The sequence below is a fragment of the Microcebus murinus genome, chromosome 5 (assembly GCF_040939455.1).
Source record: "Microcebus murinus isolate Inina chromosome 5, M.murinus_Inina_mat1.0, whole genome shotgun sequence".
In the NCBI taxonomy this organism is placed as follows: Eukaryota; Metazoa; Chordata; class Mammalia; order Primates; family Cheirogaleidae; genus Microcebus; species Microcebus murinus.
This window is the reverse complement of record NC_134108.1, coordinates 81,818,222-81,843,255: the sequence shown is the minus strand read 5'-3', so window position 1 is coordinate 81,843,255 and position 25,034 is coordinate 81,818,222. Positions and strand designations below refer to the sequence as shown.

General features: G+C 36.5%; 1 protein-coding gene across 1 annotated transcript in view; it reads right to left on the bottom strand.

Moving 5' to 3' along the window:
• Positions 1-1,480: 1,480 nt before the first annotated feature.
• The window catches only part of LMBRD1 (LMBR1 domain containing 1), a 107,343-nt gene continuing 83,789 nt past the window's right edge, over positions 1,481-25,034 (bottom strand). Inside the window, exons 15-16 of the mRNA XM_012779846.2 lie at positions 3,106-3,197; positions 1,481-2,934 (exon numbers count right to left, since the gene is read on the bottom strand). Coding sequence (XP_012635300.1) covers positions 2,821-2,934; positions 3,106-3,197 — 206 coding nt within the window. The 3' untranslated portion in view covers positions 1,481-2,820. The remainder of the gene's footprint in view (positions 2,935-3,105; positions 3,198-25,034) is intronic.

Here is a 25,034-nt window from a genome sequence, read left to right as displayed (position 1 = left end):
TAAATCAGCTTCATGAAAACATAAAGTTAAACACATTCCATACGATGAGGAGGGCAAAAAACCTTAGTGTTAGAATAAAAAAGTAACCTTTTAAATTTGTAAGAAAAAATATTTAGACTCTACAAAGATATATTTAAAAAATAAAACTAGCAAAATAAAAAGTTAAGAAGTTGGTATGACAAAATAAAAACATTCCTAGAAGTAATGAAAAGTATATGGAGGATTCAAGAAAATCATAATATTTCCTAGTTTCTAGGTAGCAAAATAAATCTCAAAAACAGACTACATATACATTCCCCCTTAATCAAAATAGTTTATGTAGGCTTAAAATCACATAGACAGGCTGAAAGCTTCTAACAAATTCTCCTATCAATCGAATACCTTCCATGTGTAAGGAGCCATTCCAGGCACTGGGAACCAAGATGAAAAAGATGTGTTCAAGGACTTGCAGTCCAGAGGAGGCAGACATGAAGGCAATAAATGACCCTGTACAGTGTGCCATGTGAAAAGGGAAGAGCTAGCACTAACTTTGCCTGGGGGACTTAGAGAAGGAGGGACCTAAAGAAATAATGTTAAGGCTGATACCTGAAGGATAAGGATTTTCATAGAAGACAAAAGGAAGAGACAGGCACCACAGGCAGAACGAATAGTTCAACAGAACAGAGATGTGAGGAACCTTAGTCATGTGGATAACAGTGAGACATTTGTTAGTTTGGCTCATGTGATGGGGTGGGGATGGCAAAGGAAGTTGGAGTTAGATAAGAAACACACCAGAAAGGCCATATGTATCTCATAAGGGATTATGGATTTCATTCTAAAATAGTCAAAAGTTTTTCACAGCAAAGAAATGAAATAACCTGATTTGTATTTAAAATGTTGAGAAAAGACTGAAAAGAATCAGGACTTGGCAGAAAGCCCAGGGAGGAAGTTCAGTGTGTATTAGTCTGCCTGGGCTGCCATAACAAAATACCAGACTGAATAGCTTAAACAAGAGAAATTTATTTTCTCACACATCTGGAGGCTGAAGTCCAAAATCAAGATGCTGGCAGGATTGGATTCTCTTGAGGCCTTTCTTGTTGGCTTGCAGACCACTGCCTTCTCATTATGTCCTCACACTCTTCTCTGTGTATGTCCATCTCAGATGTCTCTTCCCTTTCTTTTAAGGACACCAGTCAAGCTGGATTAAGGCTCTACCCAATAGCCTCATTTTACCTTAATTACTGTTTTAAAGGCCATATCTCTATATATAGTCATATTCTAGGGGACTAGGGGTCAGGACTTCATCATATTAATTTTGGGGGAACACAATTCAGTCCCTAACACCATAAGTGGCAGTAAGAATAGAGAAGAGGGGACAAATAGAAACATAGAAAGTAGAAAGTAATATGACTTGACTGATAAATCAGTTAAACACAAGCGATGAGGAAGTCTGGCTGATTTTTAGATTAGGCAATCAGGTCTGTGCTGGTGCCATTTGTTAAAAAAAAATGGATACAGAAGGAGGCTTAGTATGCCCAGAAAAAATGAGGATTTCCATTTTCAACATGTTGCAATTGAAGCAGTAATTTCTAGTTAACATGTAAGTAAAGGAACAAAACTTAGGAAAAAGTAATATAGATGGAAGCTAAACGTATGTGAGACTGTCCATGAAGAAAATGTAAAATAAGAACTGAAGGAAATTAAATCCTAATGACTAACACTAAAGGGTAGGTGAAGAAGCCAAAGCCAAACATGAAACCTATGAAGGTATATCAAGACAGGCAAAAAATTAGAACAGAGAAAAATGATATAAAAATTAAGGGAGAGAAGAATTAGTTAGAGATAGTTATTAATTCCTAAATCTTTTCCAGAAACTTAATTGTATTTTACTTCAAGGATCATGACATGTTCTTTTTCTTATGAGTTCTAATTTGTTTATATTAGTAAACTAGTAATCATTGATGATTATTTCTTACTATCCAGAATGTGTTCAAAATACCCTATTGATGATGTGATATAGCTTCACTATATCTTTTGAGAATTTCAAATCTTTAGCATGAAAAAATATCTCTAAAGCCAAAATATTAATATGATACTATGTATCTTAAACTGATCAGTAAACAGATTTTTTTCAGTATTAATTATTCTTGACAATACTACCATTTATGTTGGAATACAAATTTTGAGGTCAGGTATAAAACAAAAGCTACTTACAATATATATGCCTTAAATACTGTAGAGGTGGTAAGATATCTTAATGGACTAATATTTGAACAATATAACACATCCTGGAATGCCATGGTCTTAGAGCACTAGCTAGTTTGAAATCTTTTCATGAAATGTACTTGAGTGGCATTAACGACTATGCAGAAAACTGAAAACAAGTTGCATATGGGAGTAACATTTATTCATCCACTATACTGTAAATATTATTTTTAGACAATCAGATATAAATACCTTAAAAGTCCACATCACTCTGGAGAACCTAAGGCACAGATACAAGTGATTTATTATGTTTTTAAAAAGCAACAAAAAGGGATATTAATTCTGGAAGATTTTTAATCAATTTAACACTATTATACATTAGAGAAAAAAATTTGTCCACAAACATTCCCTCACAAAGCCGGTAGTTTCATATTTACATAATATTATTATAGCAATTTTATATGTTAATCTATGATACAATAATATTACTTCAGAAAACATAAAAAATATAGTTTTTTTAATAGCCATGCTCCCATTTTTGATGAAAGCTAGTTAGTTCAACCTAATGCTTAACACTTTAAAAATGCATAACCAGACATTCATTCAGTTTTATAAAACCTTTAAGACAGAAGGCTCTCAAACAGAATAGACAGACGGCTCATCATCACTTATGTCTGAATCTTCATCTACTCCTTCTATGACTGATTTTTTCCCTTTACAACAGGATACAATTAGTCCAATCAAGAATACCTGTAAATTCAAATAAGCCATGTGTTATTCTCACATCTAAAATCATTTGGAAATAATGCTTTAAAACTCAATGGCAGTACTGTGATACAAATGGATTACGAAGATACAAAGAATTTATACATTTAACTTTATAAAGGAAGGTCCAATAATGCCTGAGATATACATACTTACCCCCAGAAAGGCCCAGTTACCAAAATAGTAAGCGGCACTAAAGAACCAGAATTTGTGAAGAAATAGGTATGTCCGGGTAACAGTACATTGATCTACAAAAGGAAACAAAGGACCTATGGTGAGATAATTTATTTCTTAATATTGGAGATTAATACTTTATCTAAAGGCTATTAACCAAGGCTAATGACCAAGATCATACAGCCAGTAAGTGTCAGAGATGGGATTGAAATCTAAGTCACCAAAGCCCACTCTTTCAAATACCTTAATATAGGATTAAATTGCCAACTAACATGACATACTTTAAATAAACAAATGCCCCTAATGTAATCAAGATTTTAAATATAAAAAATTATATTGCTAGATCAATTTATTTAAAATAGAAAAGTCCTTTTAAATTGGAATGCCAGACATATCCTAAAACAAAATAAAGTTTTCCTGATGAACATCTAGAAAAAAATGAACAAATAATCACATGTGGTTACTATTAAGTTGCACCTGTAGAGGCAGAAAGGCATGTGATACCTTTCTTCACCCAATGTAAACTTCATGGCCAACACTCCTATAATAAAAGATAGGTTAACAAGAGAAAAGCCTAAAAAATTTATTAAATCAAAGTGTTATGTGACAGGAACCTTCAAAAATGAAGACCCAAGATTCAAGGATAAACTATCCATTTTTATGCTTAGATTCAATGAAGAATGGACAGCTGTGTAGAAATATGATTGGACATAAAGCATATGTGAGCTAATGGTAACAGACTGAGTACAGGTGTAGAAACCCAGAAAGGTCTATATGTTCAGATTCTTCTTGGTCTCTCTTTGTAGCATTCCCTCCGTCCGGGTTTAGGGCAGGACTCCTCCTGAAATGAGGGTCTTAGGACTCTATCAGACAAGGTAGGTCAGAAAATTGCTTTATGACCAGTTCCGACACAGAAAGGGCAGGGGAAAGTTAGAGTAATATTTCTAGGTTATATGGCTGGCTTTGTGGAGGAGTAGTTCTGGTTTCTATGACCGGCCTTGGGGAAGAGAAATTCTAGTTTCTGTGCTGTGCCTTAGGGGAGAGAGGGGAGAAAAAGAAAGATAGGCAGGAGAAGGTCAGAAAGATACTTTGCTTCTAAGGCCTTTCCAATGTCCTTCAATTCAAAGTAGTCAGCATGCCAAAGTTCCATACTCTGGGGTACTGTTTTCTGAACTCCAACAGACTTTTCTAAGAAACCAGTTCTTAGGAAAGCTCAAATTTGAGAGATTTTGAGTTTTTCTTTTTTAAGAATAATATTGAATAGACAGTTACTTTTTCTAAAGAAAGCCCAAAATTGCTATTTATTGATATGCTTCCTGTTTGAATTTCAGACAGCATTATAGCTGGAATTAAAAATAAATCATTTTTTTTTCTCCTTCAAATAAAATATAACCCTTAAAAAGAAAGGAACAGAAAGGTTATTTGATATTTGTGTCAAATTCCATGCTAGTTTTATCCAAATACATTATTTTCAATAGGTTACAAAGTTATACATATATATTGATATGCGTCTAATAAATGATGTCTAAAGAAATACTTATTCAAGCCATTTTCAGTAAGGTCTGGGGCAGAACAATATAACTGCCTCTTGAAAAACACAGGGGTTAGATATAAATCTACATATAACTTTTGACTCCTAAAAACATAACTAGTAATAGCCTACTGTTTACTGGAAGTCTTACTAATAAAATACTGTTAATTGACACAAATTTTATACATTATATGTATTACATACTGTATTCTTACAATAAGATAAGCTAGAGAAAAGAAAATCATAAAGAAGAGAAAATATATTTATTATTCATTAAGTGGAAGTGGATCATGATAAAGGACTTCATCCTCATTATTTTCACATTGGGTAGACTGAGGAGGAGGAGGAAGAGGAGGAGTTGGTCTTGCAGACTGTCTCAAGGATGGAAGAGGTAGAGGTGGTCAAAACAGAGGCAAGAGAGACAAGCACACTCAGTGTAATTTTAATTTAAAAAAATCCAAAAGTGGACCCATATACTTCAAACCCATGTTGTTCAAGGGTCAACTGTATAATGTAACTGAGGAAAAAAATCATATACACTGCAGCTAATGAAGGGTACAAACATCCCAAATTTCAGAGGGCCTTTATTCTTTACAGAATAAAGTCCTTATAAGGCAACTTCTTTTCAGTCTATTAATTAAAGGAGATTATAATTGCTACATATTTTTATACAAAGTGGGCAATGACAAAAAATCCTACATGCAATTAGGAGACCGATATCATATACTATTGCTGATTAAGAAAATATAACTTCTATTTCTCTTTTTATGAGCTCTCTTCTCTGCTTCTATAAGTGCTAGTTTCTCTTAAAACATAAAATTGAGCAGAAGGTTTTGTAGTCCAGCTTATTACATAAGGGAGTAAAATGGTGTGTGTGTGTCTGTGTGTGTGTGTGTCACATGGTTTTCTGAAAAGTAGCACTTAGGTTTTATTTTATTAAAATACAAAACCTGTTATATAAACCTCAGCTATATAAAGATTTAGAGAATCTAAATATTATCTACCCCAATCCCTTCTACTTTACTTCAACATTTACTTCTGAATTGCTCAATACAAAACTGGACACAGCTGTCTCTTTTTCTGGCAGGAAAACATGCAGTTTTATAGAGAAGCAATCTCTTCCTTTCAGGAGCAAGGTCTACCCATCTCATTCCTACCTATTGTTCCTCCCAAGGGCTTTCTTCATATTCTTTGTTCTCTTTATCAACAGAAAAGTCTAGAAGGAATATTCACAGCTCTTTAAGAAAACTAAAAATCCTTCAAGCTGCAGTGGCTGAACAAACGCTTCTGTCACTTCCTAGAGTTAGCATCAAAGATTATGACTTTACACTAGGTGCTAAGAGTTCAGTCGTGCAGACAAGACTCCTAGACAGGAAATTTCTTCCTCATTTCCTTTGTGCTCCCACCACATTTTATTCTCATTTCTATCACAGAACTTACTTTACAGTGATATAACTATCCAATTTGTCATTATTTCCAGTAGATAAGCCTGAGAATTCTAAAGTACCTATCAGAGTACTCATATTCAATATGACTGCTATAAGATAAATATCAAAATAGGATATTGTATTTAAAATTCATATTGCTAAATACCACATTTTCTAATATTTTTAAATTAAAATCTGACAAGATTCCAATGATGTCAAAACAAGACACTGACTATGTGTAGAAAATGAAAGTATAACTAAAACGTCCAACATGGTAAAGAAAGAGCCCAGGCTCTGGACTCTGACAGACTTGGAGGTGAATATAATTGGTCACTTTTTTGCCATGTGTATGGGAAAATCTAAACTGTGGAGCCTGCACTTGTAAAATGGGGATATCACCATTTTTCCTCACAGGATCACTGTAAAAGCCAAAATGAGGCATTATCAAAAGCCCCATGCAAAGTAGCAGGTATAGTCATTTTCTTCCTTTTCCTCTGCAAGGTATAACAGAACCAACAATACAGAACAATAGTTCTGCTCAAACGGTGGTGAAATAAACAACTAATCTTAAGATTTTACAAGTATTTGTCCAATAGTGTTAAAGAAAATAATTTCTTAGTCATAAGTATCACGACTACTTTGTACATGTCCATTTTTTTGTCATTCCTATAGTTAAAATAAATTGAAATGAATTTGGCAAAATTTAAATGTGTATAATCAGTAACAGGATATGCTGTTAAACAGTAATATACTCTTAAATAAAAATAACCCATTTGAATGTTTCAAAATGAAGAGAGGAATAGGCTGGAATCTATGCAAAAAATTGCCTGTTCACAATTATTTTAAAAACAAGAACAGTATCTTTCATGGTTTAAGTATGACATGAGTTCCACTGTACAAGTATAAACCTGTTTGAAAAAATTCAACCTTCTCAATACTGCTAATGCTCTAAACTTAAAAAAATAAAAGTCTATTACTCATTTCCATACTTAAAAGATATTTTGGGAATTAGAACTTGACTGAATTAGAAATTTCAGGGCCAGAAAAGGGATTACAAAACAGAAGCTGAGCTGGCAGAAGAAAAATCAAATCATTCTTTCCCAGAGGTCTAATAATCCACTCAGTGACATTTTAAATTGGCTTATCCTTTTGCTCACCACCAAACCATATCTTAAATATTTTTCCTATCGCTATATTTTACATGTTTACTTTTTGAAAGGTTGTAGACTGTGACATAAGCCTTCTAGAATAACATAAAAAGGTAAAATGATTGTTAGTGTTCTGCTTTGTTGTTGAAAAATGACACTAAACTAAAAATCCACATACACAATGAATATGTAACAGCTCTTTAAAGTTATATTTATATGTATATCATGTATCATTATATTTATATAAAATAGCATATAGCCATAGAAAAGTTTTTGGTAATGAGCTCCATGCATATATTTTATATTCAAGTGATGATTCCACACTGAATAAATGGAGGGGAGCTTCTTTCTTCACCATCTGCCATCTTCCAGCTGCTCACCTGAATTGCAGATATCTAGATCTATAGATTTCTTTCCACAGTTATCCAACTAAGGAAATTACAATAAAGATTTTGAACTTGGTTTAACCTCCAAAGTAAATTTAAATTGTTGGATATTTCCTTTAGGAATTGTGTTCTAAAATCAGAAGTATTCAGGAGACTTTTGACTGTTATTCCTCAAAAAGACAATAAAATTGAACTAAAGATTCAATTTCCAATTAAATTAGAAATTAAATGTTAACAATGAAAACTAAAAATAGGGGGCTCAGATAATTTTTTTTTCCTAATGACAAAGTGGTCATACAAAAAAGATCAAAATTAAAAGAGCCAAGAAAGGCATTCTAGAGTACATGAATAAAGTTGAAAGACTTTTGAATTCTACTACCCTTCCTCTAGCTCTTGTTACATATCATCAACAGAGAAACAGGAAATACAAATAAACCACTGCCGTTTAATAGCATCTTTATACATTTACCTGATAAATTTTATATTATATATTTCTGTTTCCTTTTAGACCACTTGTTATGTCATCTTTAATATATGTTGACTGTCACTAAGATAACTTTGGTTATTAATGATAATAAATAGCTTCTTTCACTTTAAATATACTTTAAAAAAGTTTAGCATTGATTTAAGCCACAATTGAAACATGTTAAACCTTCACTTGAAATCAATTTATAATTATTCTATATCTGTACTTTGCAAAATGAATCCTTATGTTACACATGCATATACAGAGAAGGCAGTTGAGAAAACTCATGAATGATGGAGAACAAATTTAAAGCAAGTATTTTGTCTAATGACAAAAAACCAACAAAGCCACACACAAAAAAACTAGTAGAAGACGGCACTATTTAGAATGTCACTTCGTATCTCATGGTTGCCCATGACTATGCTAACTTTGGTTTCTGATCAGGGTCTTGCTAGTATTGAGTATTTATAATAGATACATACATTTTAACTATACAGGTTAATGAGCTTGGACTTTTTTGTGACTTTTGGGAATTATTTATCAAATGTTTTTAAGAAAGGTAATAACATTCATGGAGTATAGATTGGAGGAGATGATTGAGAGCAGAAAGAGGTTTACTAAGTTAGAAGACTACTCAAATGAAAAAATGAGGTGTAGGGATGGAAAGAAAGGTTGGACCTGAGAGATTTTTAGAAAGTAAAATCCTACTTAATCACTGTTTTACTGTCAGATGGATTTAGAGAAAATGAAATACATACACATAAAAACACTTAAGAAACGAGCAACATACATCCATATAAACAGGAAGGCAGAAAAAATGAAAATATGTAATAAAAACCAAAGTTGTATATTTATCTTAAAATTTAAAAATGGTCAGTTAAATCAATGTTTTGTTAAATGTCACTGGGAGACTTGGTAAAGGGGAAGAAAACTGAGGAACATCAAAAATCATAGAAAGGACTGGACACAAGGGCTCACACTTGTAATCCCAGCACTTTGGCAGGCTAAGGCAGAAGGATCACCTGAAACCAGGAGTTCAAGACCAGCCTGGGCAAAATATAAGAGGCAGTAAGAGTGAGACCCACCTCCCCTTTACAAAAATTTAAAAAATTAGCTAGGCCTGTAGTCCTAGCTATAGGGGAGGCTGAGGCAGGAAGATCATTTGAGCCCAGGAGTTTGAGGTTATAGTGAACTATGATTACACCATTGCACTCCGGTTTGGGTGACAGAGCAAGACCCTGTTTTAAAAAATAAAAAAAAAAAATCAAAAAAAATCTAAAGGACATAGTGACACAGTTTTATTATATCTTAAGAATACACAAACTGTATACGGCTACTAAAGATAGCACTTGCCAGATGTTTTGCATTAAAGAATAAGTTTTATAGTAATCATTATTTAAGAATGAGTATAATTTTTGTTAAGCTCTGATTGCATTTAAGTAAGTTTAAAGTTTTTCCAAGGTGATATAATATATATTGGTCTTTTAAAAAGGAATGCTCCTAGCTGGGCATGGTGGCTCACATCTGTAATCCTAGCACTGTGGGAGGCCTAGGTGGAAGGATGCCTTGAGTTCAGGACTTCAAGATTAGCCTGAGCAAAAGTGAGATTCCGTCTCTACTAAAAATATAAATTAGCTGGGCATGGTGGCACGTGCCTATAGTCCCAGCTACTCGGGAGGCTGAGGCAGAAGGATTGCTTGAGCCGGGGAGTTTGAGGTTGCTGTGAACTAGGCTGACGTCACGGCACTCTAGCCCCGGCAACAGAGTGAGACTCTGTTGAGGGGAGGGGAGGGGAGGAAAGAATGCTCCTAATTTCATTTTATTACTAATTGACCATATAACATTTCTTAAAGGGAGTAAAAGGTAAGCATTAGCATATAACCTACAGAAATTGTATAATCACAAACTATGACTGAACTCTAAATTACTGAGATTTGCTATTTGCTAGTCTTAATTGTTCGACTAGTCAAATATAAAGCAGTTGTTTTCTATTAATTTGTCTTTTTCATAAAACAAAAGTAGTTTAAGGGGTATACTATAAAAGATCAAGTTTGAGACAAAAAATTGAAAGTTAGTTCTTAAATCTGCCACTAACCTACTGTGAGACTCTGAAGTGAGTCATTTAACTTCTAAGTATCAATTTCTTTGTAAGTGACATACAAATAATATTTGCTTGTGGTAGATGGTGATAGGATAGATCAACCTTCTGAGAATTAAATTTAGAGAGAAATCTACACTTGAAAAAAGGAAAAGGGTTGATGATTTAGGGGTTATCAACCTTAAGCAATAATCTGTGAGTGGCTAAGAAGTTTCACAAAATTACTGAGGTTGGCTTTGGCGTAGACTCTGGAAAACTTAGAAAGCATACTGCTAATTAACTTCACTATACTCTGTACTGGTTGAACTTTTACTAACACAACCAAAATGTCACCTAGAAAAAGAACCTCAACATCAGGAGACTTTCTGGATCTCTAGCAATCTCCAAGGAAAATGATGTTTGATCAATACCCAATTTTCTGTCCTGTATGGCGATCTCGCTTGACAATGGACATAACACATCAGGCTATCTCAGCTACATGTCAATAAGATCATGGAGGCCCTCTTTCTTTTTTTTTTTTTTTTTTTTTTTTTTGAGGCCCTCTTTCTTATTCCACATTTACCTAGACATTGTGTGACTAGAAATTTGTTTTTCCATGCAAATTTTTTCTCTCTAGTAAGAATACACTAACCCTGAGCCTCTAGTTTCTTTAATAGTTATACTTCCTATAGTAAATGAATATACTGCCATTTGGCTGACACATTAGTCTCTTCTGACATATTAGTCTCTTCTTCTGTTTGGTCTCATTCAGCTTAATACAGATGCTGGAAAACAAGGTATGGTGGTTCCCAGATAATAATATTTTATTTTATTTTTATTTCAGAGTATTATAGGGGTACAAATGCTTTGGTTACATAAATTGCCTTTGCACGGCCTGAGTCAGAGCTACAAGCATGCCTATCCCCCAGACAGCACACACTGCATCTGTTAGGTGTGAATTTACTCATCCCTTCTTACATTTCTCACCTGCCCCATAACCTATGAATGTTACTTCCCATATGTCCACATTAGTGACCAATTATTACCAATTTAATGGTGAGTACATGTGGTGTTTGTTTTTCTATTCTTGTGATACTTCACTTAGAAGAATGGGCTCCAGCTCCATCCAGGATAATATAATAGATAGTTCACCATTTTTTATGGCTGAGTAGTACACCATAGTATACATATACCACATTAGATAATAATCTAATTACTCTGACTTCAGTATTGTGCTACCCATCTACGACTTTACTAAAATCAAATCAAATGAGATTAACACAAATTTATTTGTCAAATAAAATATTGTAAGATTTATAATGTACAGTACTTAACCATAAAGACCTGTTTTAACCTGTTAAAAACTAAACTTTCTGGTTCAAGATGACAGACTGAGAATAATCATTTGTTTCTTGTCCTTCCAAAGACCTCATTAATGTTATATAAGGATTGCTCCAGAAAGCCAGGAGCAATCCTTTATCAGCAAAAAGAATGAGAGTAAGACCACCAGCTGATGAGAGATTTCAATAATAATCTAGAAGATGAAAGGCTGTACTTAAAAGGTCTCCAGTAAAACACCTAGTTTCTCTCTCGTTTATTTCAAAGCATAATTTGAAGACCTAGAAGCCCAGCCAAATGCAGAGTTCTCAGCAATGAGGTTTCCCAGTTCCTGAGATTTAAATACAAATTGACATATATATGAATGAATCATGAGATTTATACAGAAAACTATTAGCATGAGAATGGATAAGATAAACATAATTGTTTTAAGATAACTAGAACTGTAATTTCACTTAAAAAATCATTAAGAAAAATTTTTACTATCTTCAAATATTGAAGATATTACATCTGTAAAATAAAGATGTTTGAAAAAGAATAAACAAAACTATAAATACTCAGGGAAAGTAAGAATTTATTATGAACTATAATTATGAAATAAAATATTCATTATATAGTTGATAAAGCAGAATATATACCTGAGAATACAGAGCAAAATGGTAAGGCAGAAAATATGAAAATGAGATCAGATGATCAGTTGAAGATATCCAGCAACTAAAGAACAAGAGCTCTCCCAAGGGAAAACAGAGAATATAGAAACCATGAAGTTATCTTCAAAAGAAGAAAGAGATTGGCATTAGATTTCTCACCAGTTAAAATGACAGAAGACGATGCAATGCCTTTAAAGTTCTGAAAGAAAATGACTCCTGATGTACAGCTCTAAGCACAACCAAACCACCCATCAGTTGTGAGGACAAAATACTTTTCAGATACGTGAAGACTTTCTGGATACATATTTCACACATAATTCACACAAAGGAATTTTATTTTTTACTCTAGAAGAGCCAAGGTTTTGGGGGAAAAAATCAAGAAAGATGATATGGTTTATGATGCTTCAAAAGTCTAATGAACAGAAATTACAGTATTATAGTATATAATTATAATTTGTAAAGCTGAGCAGCAAAATTAGAAAGCAATTATTGATCCAAATAAGAACATGAAGTCAGTAGGCTCCAAGAAAGGCTTCAAGTCAATATAAAGGGTTTCATCCAATAAAGTGAACAAGAAGCTAGAAGATATTAAGCATATTAATATCTTATGTTACTTTGACAACACTATTAAACTAAAAAGAGAAATAAAAAAAGGAACAAATTAAAAAACACATTTTTTCATTTGTTCGTTTTTTTATTTCTCTTTCAATTCTACAAATGTTGTTTGAGAGAGAGAACAATATATTTACATGTATTTTCTTATCCTCAAGGAGATTACATTCCTATAAAAGGGTAGGATAGAGATAAAATATATAAAATGATTATAAATTGGGAGGGAGTAAGGTAATGTTATAAGAAGTATAAATGCTATGGGAATTCAAAGGAAAAAAGTGCACACGTTTGGAGATTCAAAAAGAAGGTTGAATTTGAAATAAACCTTGTAATATGATCAGGATTCTGAATGATGAAAATGGGAGGGGTGAGGTGAAGACTGGTTGTGACATTTCAATAAATCATTAAAAAGCATAAGTGGAAAAGATGGCCATGTCCAGAAAATGTATGAAAAAATAGCTATAAACTTATAGGAAGTGTTAAATAGTGGTAGTTCCAAAATCCTAGACTGAATTTATCAGATGATGAGGGGAGAGCACTACAGTTTTATTGGAGAATTGGCATTATCAGTATCAGAGTACTTTGGGACAATGGTTTACACAGTATGGTTCTCACACTAGAACCATCAGAAAATTCTAGGATCCCATCTCGGATCTACTAAATCAGAAACTTTGCAAATCTTATTATACATTAACAAACCTTCCAAGTGATTCTGATGCATACAAAAGCTTGATATCCACTGCTTCAGAACAATTAAGCTAGCTGTATAGTGTGGATTAGAGTAGGGCATTAGTTAAACAGTACAGTAATTTAAATGAGATGTAATGAAGGTGAGATTGAGGGTCATTATGGCAATAGACTCTACAGCCCTTAGTAACTGATTAGGTGCGGAGAAAGAGTGAATGAAGATAACTGTATTTGAAAAAGTAGTATAAGAAATAGTGAAATCAGTTAGTATAGTCTAATGTCCTTATCTAATAGTTTACACTACCTTCCCCATGTATTTTGGAATAAATACATTACCAAAATAAGGTAAGGCTCTTTATATCAATTTTACATTACTGATAAGTCTCATTTAGAGCTACACATAGCTAACAGGTTGACACCTTTATTTTGACCATGAGGTCATGCCCTAACCTATATACCACATTGCAACTACACACACACGCTCTCAGCCATAAGGGAAACCTAATGAGATAACGTACAATGAGAAACGAGGGTGCTGAAAAATTAGTAAGTAATCCTATTAGTTGTCTATTTATGAAGGAATACCTACAACAAAGCAAAGTCAAATGAGTTCAAAGGAAATGGGTGAAAATAAATTTAACAAATATTATTCTAGACATTATCAAAAGTAGAATATGAAATGTTAAGCATATAGTTTCTAATTAAAACTCTCAAAAACATGGGTATTGTAATAAACAAAGTAAATAGACACCCTACAGAATTGGAGAAAATATTCATAAACTATACATCAAATGAAGGGCTAATATCCAGAATCTAAAAGTACTCAAATCAACAAGAAAAATACAAACAACCTCATCAAAAACTGGGCAAAACAAATGAACAAAATCTTTCAAAAGAAGATAGACAAATGGCGAACAAACACATGGAAAAATGCTCAACATCACTAATCATCAGGGAAATTTAAATTAAAACCACAGTGAGATTATCACCTTACCTTTGTTAGAATGGCCATTATTAAGAAGTCAAAAAAAAAACAACAGATGCTGGCACGGATGTAGAAAGAAAGGAATGCTTATACACTGTTGGTGGGATTGCAAATTAGTTCAACCACTAGGGAAACAATATGGAGATTCCTCAAAGAAATATAGACTTACCATTTAACCCAACATTCCTACCTCTGGGTATCTACCCAAAAGAAAATAAGTCATTTTGTCAAAAAGACACCTACACGCGAATGTTTATTGCAGCATAATATCACAATTGCAAAGATGTGGAATCAACCTAAATGCCCATCAATTTGTGAGTGGATTAACAATATGGGGTGTGTATACACACACACACACACATATATATACACACACACACACACATACACCATGGAGTACTACTCAGCCATAAAAATGAATGAATTAATGTCTTTTGCAGCAATTTGGATGAAACTGGAGACTATTATCCCAAGTGAATTACCTCAGGAATACAAAAACAAATACCACATGTACTCTCTAATAATTTGGAACTAACTGATGGGCACACATGGGCACAGTGAGAAGTAAAAGTCACTGAAAATTAAGAAGGAGGGAGGGAAGAAGAAGGAAGAGGAAAAAACCTACCTATCAGGTACAGTGAACACTATTCAGATAATGGGCACACAAACAGCCCTGACTTAAGCGTCATAAAAGCTATACATGAAACAAAAACATTTATACCCCCTTAATATTGTGAAATTAAAAAAAAATACCCCTGACACCTTTCTATTTCCCTTTCATACCCCTCTACCAGATTCATCATCAAATCCTATCAGCTCCACCTTCAAAATATATCCATATTTCAAAGACATCCTGACATTGCCACTACCCCCATAAGCTCTCCCTTGGATTACTGCAAAAGCTTCCTGTGGCATACAGGGCAAATCAAGCTTGCCACTTGTTTTTATGAGTTTTATTGGACCAAAGCCACAGCCATCCATTATATATTATCTATGGTAGCTTTTATGCTATAATGGTAGAGCTGAGTGGTTATGAAGGACTACTGCATGTTTCACAAAGCCTGAAATATTTACCATGTGGCTCTTTACAGAAAAAGTTTGCCAAGCCCTCGTCTACATGCAACAGAGTAGTCAGAGTGATCCCTTGGGAACATAAGTCACATCATGCCATTCTTCTGCTCATAATCTTCCAGATACTCTCCATCTGAAAGTAAAAGCTGAAGCCCTTAAAATTATCTGCTTGCTTGCTGTTCCTCTACCACCTCAAGCATACTCCCACTCTGGACTTGCTGTTAACTCTATCTAAAATACTCTTCTACAGGTATCTGTGTTTGCTCCTCACTTCTTCAAGGTCTTTTTGCTCAAATGTCACCTACTCAGTAAGAATTTTCTTTCTACTGTACTTACAAATTTCAAATCACTCCTCTTTCTGAGCACCACCTACCCTCCTTTGGCACATCATTTTTTCCCATAATACTTATCACCCAACATACTTATTTGTCTCTCACTTTCTACTAAAGTAATTCCATGGGGACAGGAATACTCGACTGTTTTGTTCAGTGGCACCTAGGATAGTGCCTAGCACATAGCTGGCATCAATAAACATTTTTAAAATGAAATACCACAGGAATAATACATAAGTAAAATTAAACAACCATATGGAATACTGGAAATTAAGACATTTATAAATTTATCTTAGAATTTCAAGACTAACAGGACTGTAGTTACTGACTGAAGAAGATATGTTAATATCTTTTAAAGGTGCTTGAATTGTGACAAAGCCATTACTTAATGTTGTATTCATCAAATGGGGTAACTTTCTACATACAGCTATCAAAATTACTACAATCCTAGTACGGTTGATGACTCATTGTTATCTTACAAACTAAATATAACTATCCTTAACTTGTCCACCCTATCCCCAAATTTGCAGACTAGAGAAACAAAAAGACTATATAGTTTTTTAAATGGCCACTGCCCCATGTTGTTGAGTCTGAGAAACCGGACAACTTTTATTCTTCTGAAGAGGGTTATCTTGTTAGTTACAAAATTCTAGGAAGCTAAAATGTATTAGCTTTACTTAATATGGGGTAGGAAGTAATTAAGTTGACAGTCCATATTCAAACCTGCCTTTTAAATCAAAACAGTAACAATTTGGCACCATTTTTGTTCCAAATTATATGTATGGACCACAGCACCACAGAAGATATTAATGAATACTGTCATTACAAAGCATCAGTGTCACTTTTTTACTTCAGCCCTTATGGCTTAGTTTCTAGAGAAATCCTTTCCTTGACCATCTTCCTTTTTAGACTGATAAAAGGGGCTTTCTTTAAAATGAACATTTTAACTTTAACTGTATAAATAAAACATCAAGTGTCAACTAATACAATAACTCTTTTAATAATACTGTTTTTAAACAGAAACAAGCCTCTCCTAGAAAAGAAATTTTCCCTTTTTGGCTTATAGGCCAGTTTGAGGGAAAGGAATAAAAAATAGTCACCTAAATCCATTGTCGGTGACAATGTAAGTGGTTAAACCGTATTGCTTATATACCTAGACTTCTAAATAAAATTTTCAGGAACCTCAAAAGTAGAAATAAATAATCCATATTCTTGAAAAAGATGGTACTTAAGAACTGAATTTTTTAAATGTTTGAGTAACTAGCTTTCCAAATCCAACTTTAAAAAAAACTGGAAAAAAAGTCTTCTGTAAAATTAATATCTACTCAGCAGATACATGTTATTGTTGCTCATTGTTTCATCCTTAAAAATGCTTAGCAGTGATTTTTTTTAAAATTATAGAATAAAAGATATTTATTAAAACAAACGAAAACAACCAAGAGTAACTATCTACTTCTTGCCTGAAGTACAACCAGACTTTTAGACTTTGTTTATTCATAGAAGCATTAAAAAATGAGGTAACACATGCAGTCTTCTACCTACCTTACTTTCCTATGTCAAAACACATAAAGCTGTATCATCATATTGCATGTACTGCTATTTAAAGGATTCTCATGGATGGGTAAATATCGTTGTTTACTTTTGTTTTGCTATTTCTTATCTAACCTTTGTGGGATATGGCACTGGTTAGTTATTGGAAGTGAGAGAAAATATGAGTATGATTCTAAGACTTCCATCAGAGTAAATAAAATAGAAGACATTAAAAAGACTGGTGGTGAGGGGTGAGAGGGACTGAGAAAGAAAAGTAGAAGAGAGAAGGATAGGAGTTCAAGCTAAGACTTAAGATTTCAGGGTTGGCAAGACATGCATGTCCATACAGATAAACTAGCAGGCAGTTATTAACAGAAAATAAGAACAGAAATGTAAGATTCTGAACTCCTGATTTCTTCCCTTTAAATCAAAAAGCATAACTAGCTTATTTATTGTCAAGTGTCAACTTTTCAAACACCATTAAAAAACCTCATTGACTTACCAAAGTTAAGTCTAGTAAACTAACTGTAGTGAGGTAGAACAAGAGGAGAAAAGACAAAAAAGGATATTTATAAGGTTTTAGGATTGAGGTGGGCTGGATTACTTTAATCAACATCTTGAAAGGTAGGGACCTGGTTAAAACTAAGCTATGTTTATTACAAAATAGTTTTGGATTGGTGAACACAATGAAATGAGAAGTCTGTGATAAATAAGCTATTAATATTTTAGTTGTTTCATATTTTAGTTGTTTCATAGTCAAGAGTAAGTATTTCACAGAGCAAGGAGATAACTGTTTGCTTATTCTTTGTATTATTTAACATAGAGGCAGGGAAATATGTCTGCCCTATCATTATTTAACACAGCAATATTATGTTGGTGTCAGCTCCACACATTTTATGGTATTCAAAAGCTTTCAAAATCTATGAATTTTTAAAATTAAATGTGGTACTTGGGAATGGACAATATGCTGGATTTGAAAGAATAAATTTGAAAAATAACTAGAAAAATAAAGGCTAGGTTGTTTATATGATCATATGAAACTTACAGTAGTCCCTTGGTATCCATGAGGACTGGTTCCAGGATCCCCAACAGATACCAAAATCCACAGATGCTCAAGTCTCTTATATAAAATTGCATAATATATGCACATAACCTACTTGTAGAGTTTCATTTATTTAGCCATTCATTTTTTTTATATAATATTAAAGTTCTTATTCCCTGCCAATATTCTGAGTTGATCTTATTAATTTCCTTTAGTTAGCTGTTCTCTAATCTGTGTTGGTAATTCCAATATCAGATCTTTGCAAGTTTCCATTTATACTCATTATTTTGGTGACCTTTCATCCAGACTCATAGCTATAGTACACATATATCCCTGACTAATCCAGTATCTATTTTTTCTCCAGAACTCCAGATCCAACTTAACTGCCAATTCAAGATCTCCATTTGTATGTTTAAGGAATGACTCAAACAAAAATGCTCAAACTGAATTCTATGTTCTCCCTCAATACATGCATTAAGAAAATCAATATATCGAATTAGGAATTCATTTACTTTGCAAAAAAGAGTCAACAGGAATTAGCCAATAAGAAAACTCCTGAATGTCTTTCATTATTTATTAAAATATTAAAACTAGATTTATATACACTTTCAGTAATAATTACATGGATTTAATTCATTTGGCATTCAATATATGGGATTTTTAGAGGTTATTTAGAAAGTGTGGTAAAAATTCCAAACAAAAACATTAAGATAAGGAATTTTCTTCATTTTATTTTTTATTTCAATAGATTCAGGGGGTGAATCAAGATGGCGGACGAGAAACACCTCCAGACAGAGTGTCTCTGCAGAAAAAACAGATTCTAGCAGAAATTAGAAAAAAGAAGCAAGAAGACAAGCATACAGCGGACGAGGGCCGGAAGGAGGGTACCTGAGACCCCGGGAGACTCCACAGGAGGAGGCTGCGGAGGAGAACTGGAAGCTGAGAGCCCCGAAGCAGCCCGGAGACCAGCGACAAGGGTAGGTGGATTGCCGTTTCCCCTTCCCTGCATTTGGGACTGCTGGTGGGCTCCCCAGCAGGTGGAGAGACCTGCGGACACCAGCCCAGAGACGGCCGCCACCAGCTAGCAGTGAGCCTGTAGCGGATGCGGCACCAGGCTCCCAACTCCCTCCCGGCAACTCTGTGTGCACAGACCCGAGCCGCACGGCAGGCGCCATATTGCCTCCTCCTCCCCTCCGCCGACCCTACCCGCAGCTGGCGAGAGAGACAATATAGTCACCAGCCGGAGGCACCTCCAGGGAACGGGACCTTCCCTTTTGGGACCCTACAGCTGACTAAGGGGAACTCAGACTGTGAGCTCCCTACCCACCAGCCCTCCCAGGTGCTGCTGGCACGGTGTTCCCAGGAGAACAGTGCAGACTCAGAGGCTGAGAGACATAAACCCAGCTTGGGCTCCCTGTGAGTGAATTGGGACCAGAACTCCTCTTCCTGGTGGGGATACAGTTTGAACTCTGGGACCCAGAGGTCGGTCCTGCAGACCAGATCCCATGCACCAAGGTTTAGCATTGCCCGGGGCACAAAAGGGATATACAGGAACAGCCTACTGAGGTGTGTGTGCCTTTAGGGGCAGATCCTAGAGGGCAGAGGGCGTCCTAGAGGGCAACCCTTCTCCCAAAAGGAGGCCATAAGCCCAGCCCAGGTGGAGTTCCTGTGAAGGGAACCTCCCCGCTGGCATCACAGTCCAGGGAGGCCTGGTGGCATGTGGTCTGGCTTGTTGGCAGAGGCCCAGGAGTAGCTGCGGAGTTGGGAAAGGTGGAAAGAAGCGAGGCCCGCTCCAGACTGCGGGTCTCAGACAGCCCCACCCCCACACGCAGACTTTCTGGCTGAGAGGGACCATTCCAGCCCCTCACTGACAGCTTTTCCTGGAAGCAGAGAACAGAACTTTGACCCCTGCTAATGGCATTGGTAGTGCCTGAGGGCAGGCTTACCCAACCCAGCTCTGCCCAGAACAAGAGCTGATAACAGGACACAAAATCAACAGCATAGCCTGTTCCTCCAAGCAAGCACCACCTACTGACAGGGATGGCATCCTGCACAGCCTTTTCACGGCACCCACTGACTCATTATACAGGGAGTGGTCGAATCTCACCCACAGACACCACCTAACGGCTCAGACACTAAACAAGGCGGGTGAATACCCAAACAAAAACCTAAAGGAAAGAAATAACAACTGATCGACATGGGAAGAAATCAGCGAAAGAACTCAGGAAATATGAAGAACCAAATGGAAAACACACCCCCAAAGAGGAGCACCAGCCCCCTAGAAATAGACACCAACCCAAATCAGGCAACCAAAATGACAGAAGAGGAATTTCGTATGTGGATCATAAGAACACTCACCGACCTGCAACAACAACTCAATAACCAACATAAAGAAACCACAAAAAACCTCCAGGACCTAGAACAAAAGTTCACTAAAGAAATAGACACAATGAAGAAAAGTTTAACTGAACTCCTGAAAATGAAGAATCAATTCAGGGAACTACAAAATACAGTGGAAAGTCTCAAGAACAGGGTAGATCAAACAGAAGAAAGAATCTCAGAGATTGAAGATAACATCCTCCAACTAAATAAAACCATCACAGAGCTAGAGCAGAGAAAGAAGAGAAAAGAACAAAGCCTACAAGAGATGTGGGATTATGTGAAGAAACCTAATGTGAGGGTCATAGGGTTACCAGAAGGGGAAGAAGACAACACTTAAGGGTTGGACAAGCTATTTGAAGATATAATAGAGGAAAATTTCCCAGGCCTTGCTCAAAATCTTGATATACAAGTTCAAGAAGCCCAGAGGACCCCTGGGAGATTCAATGCAAACAGGAAGACGTCACGACATGCAATCATCAGACTGACCAAAATATCAACTAAAGAGGCCCTTCTAAGAGCTGTAAGACAAAAGAAGCAAGTCACATACAAGGGAAAGCCAATTTGAATAACACCAGCCTTCTCTCATGAGATTTTACAAGCAAGGAGAGACTGGGGTCCCATTCTCACTCTTCTGAAACAAAACAATGCCCAGCCTAGACTCTTATTCCCTGCAAACCTAAGCTTCATATATGAAGGAGAAATAAAGATATTCTCAGACAAGCAAAGTCTCAGAGAATTCACCAAGACAAGACCAGCCCTACAAGAAGTATTCAAAACAGTGTTACGCATGGAACACCATAATAAAAACTCATGAATAAGGCCGGGCGTGGTGGCTCACGTCTGTAATCCTAGCACTCTGGGAGGCCGAGGCGGGCGGATTGCTCGAGGTCAGGAGTTCGAAACTAGCCTGAGCAAGAGACCCCCTCTCTACTAAAAATAGAGAGAAATTAATTGACCAAGTAAAAAATATATATACAAAAAATTAGCCGGGCATGGTGCTGCATGCCTGTAGTCCCAGCTACTTTGGAAGCTGAGGCAGGAGGATCACTTGAGCCAGGAGGTGGAGGTTGCTGTGAGCTAAGCTGATGCCACGGCACTCACTCTAGCCTGGGCAACAAAGTGAGACTCTGTCTCAAAAAAGAACCCAAAAAAAAACCAAAAAAAAACCCTCACAAATATAAAAACAACCAAAACCCAAAGATTAAAGGCCAGATAATACAATGGCTCAAGAGAGAAATCAAAGCAACAACATCCAACCCAACAGAATGAACAGTAATCTACCTTACCTATTAGTTCTCTCAATAAATGTGAATGGCTTAAACTCTCCACTTAAGAGACATAGGCTGGCTGAATGGCTAAGAAAATACAGGCCAAGTATATGCTGTCTTCAGGCCAAGTATATGCTGAAGTCCCTGGCTATTATGATGTTGTTGATTTCTTTCCTCAGATCTAGAATTTGTTTCATAAATCTGAGAGCTACTGTGTTAGCTGCATATATATATTTAACAGTGTTATATCTTCTTGTTGAATTGAGCCCTTTATCATTATATAATGACCATCTTTGTCTTTTTTTTTAGTGTTGTTGAGTTAAAGTCTATTTTATCTGATATAAGAATGGCTATTCCTGCTTGATTTTGGCTTCCATTTGTGTGAAATATTTTTTCCACCCTGTACCTTGAATCTATGAGAATCTTTGCAAGTTACATGGTTTTTTTAGAGACAGCATATATTTGGGTGGGTTTTGTTTGTTTTTTAATCTTTTCTGCCAACTTATGAGCCTTTAGAGCAGGGCATTTACACCATTTACATTCAATGCTACTCCTATATGTGAGACATCATGTTGATTACTACCTAGCTGCTTTGTTTTTTCCCTTTGTGTTACTACTTTTTATATGAGCTGTGAGTTTTAGCTATCAGGCTCCCCACCCCCCCACTGGTGGTATTGATTGTTTTGTTTCATATATAGAACACTTGTAAGCATTTCCTTTAGGGCAGGTCTAGTGGTGACAAATTTCCTTGGTGTGTGTTTGTCTGGGAAAGACTTTATTCCTCCTTTACTTATGAAACTTAGTTTTGCCGTATACAAAATTCTTCGCTATTATTCCATTTAAGAAGACTAAAAATAGGACCCCAATTTCTTCTGGCTTGTAAGGTTTTTGCAGAGAAGCCTTCTGTTAATCTTTTGGGTTTTCTATGTAAGTTACTTGATGCTTTCATCTTGCAACTTGTAGAATTTTCTTCCTTACTTTGACTTTGGCCAGACTGATGACTATGTGCCTTGGTGTGTCCTAGTTACAATGAATCTTTGGGTGTTTAAAGTCCTTCTTGTATTTGGATTTCTAAATCTCTAGCAAGACAAGGGAAGTTTTACTTCATTATTACCCAAAAGAGGTTTTACATGCTTTTTGCTTTTTCTTCTCCCCCAGGGATATCTATGATCTCTTTATATTTGTTTAATTTACATAATCACATATTTCTCAGAGAGATTATTCATTCTTCTTGATTCTTTTTTCTCCATTTCTGACTGGGTTAGTTCAAAAGTCTTTTCTTCAAGGTCTGAAATTATTTCTTTTGCTTATTCTAGTCTGCTGTTAAAACTCTCCAGTGTATTTTGATATTCCCTAGATGACTCTTTTATTTCTAGAAATTGTTATATTTTTTCTTAGATTATCTCTTTAGTGAATTTTTTATTCATGTCTTCAATTATTTTTTTGGTTTCTTTGTATTGGTTTTCATCTTTCTCATCAATACCAATGATCTTACTTGTGATTCATATTTTGAATTCCACATCTGACATTTCAACAATTTCCTTTAGGTTGGAGTCCATTGCTGGAGACTTAGTGCGGTCATTTGGAGGTATCAAAATAGCCTGTTTTTTATTGATGCCAGAGTTCTTATGCTGGTTCCTTCTCATCGGGAACCTCTTCTCTTTGCTCAAAACAGATAGATTTGTGGTATACCTCTTCTCCTCTGTGGCGAACTCTCCTGCTCAGCGAAGAGAGGGAGAAGTCCCTGGATAATGTGCTTGAGTCCTGTACTGGGAGACTGACCAGACAGGAGATGGGCAGATGTACTGTCAGCCTGTAACACTGCTGCTCTCCCATGTTTCCCAGTTCCCCTGTAGTTGCCACAGTCCAAGAAGGTGCTGGGGGATATTCTTGTGGAGGGATGGGCTGGTTCCTTAGGTCTCTGCTGAAGCTTGGGTGGGGTTAGGGCAGGTCTCTCTCCACAGGGGCAGGTAGTTGTGGGGGTTTGCTTCACCCAGGTTCCCCAGAGGTGGCAACAGGGGTAGCTGGCAGGGCTACATCAGTGGCAGCTGAAGCTTGGGTGGGGTTAGGGCAGGTCTCTGCTGAAGCTTGGGTGGGGTTAGGGCAGGTCTCTCTCCACAGGGGCAGGTAGTTGTGGGGGTTTGCTTCACCCAGGTTCACCCAGGTTCCCCAGAGGTGGCAACAGGGGTAGCTGGGCAGGGCTACATCAGTGGCAGCAGTAGATGCCTGGGCTGTGGGCATTTGCTCTGCCCAGATCTGGTGGCAGCAACAGCATGCTGTGGCAGGTGATGCCACACATGCATGAGCATCTGCCTTGCCAAGGTCTGTCAGTGGTGCTGCTACCCAGGTAGTGGCGGCAGCTGCATTAACCAGAGGTTGGCAGGCACCAGTGGTTGTGGTTGCATACTCCGCCCAGGTCCCATGGCAGCAGTGGTTACCTAGGCAGTGGGAGCAGGCATTGGGGTGTGGGCATTTGCCCTACCCAGGTCCCCTGGTTGTGGGTGCACAGTACCTGCTCATGGAATGTGCAAGAGTGTCTAGACCTTCCCAATCCCTCCCCAGCCTGGCAAGGACAATGGAGAAGCAGCAGCAACAGACCTGACCCCCATGTAGAAGCAGTACTCTGGGACTGGGACTTCAAGATGGTACCAGCTGCAATAATATGGGTTCAGATGCCAGCAGGATCCTCCTGTGCCTTCTCTCTGGAGCAATGCCCCTGTACAGTCTCCAGGCAGCTCCTTGTATCAGTTCAGAGGCTGCAGTGGCAGAGGGGCCCTCCCACAGCTCAGACTGCAATGTCCATGGAGGGCCGTGGAGTCCCGTGGTTCTTTCCTCTGTCCCTTCCCCAAGTTCATACACCTTCCCTGGGTATCTCTGATCTTGCTGAGCAGGTCCACCCTACTTCCCTCTCCTTTACTTCGCGTGCCTCCCAGCACCTCTCTGTTGATTCCCAATGCTCCTTCTTAGACAACTGATCTG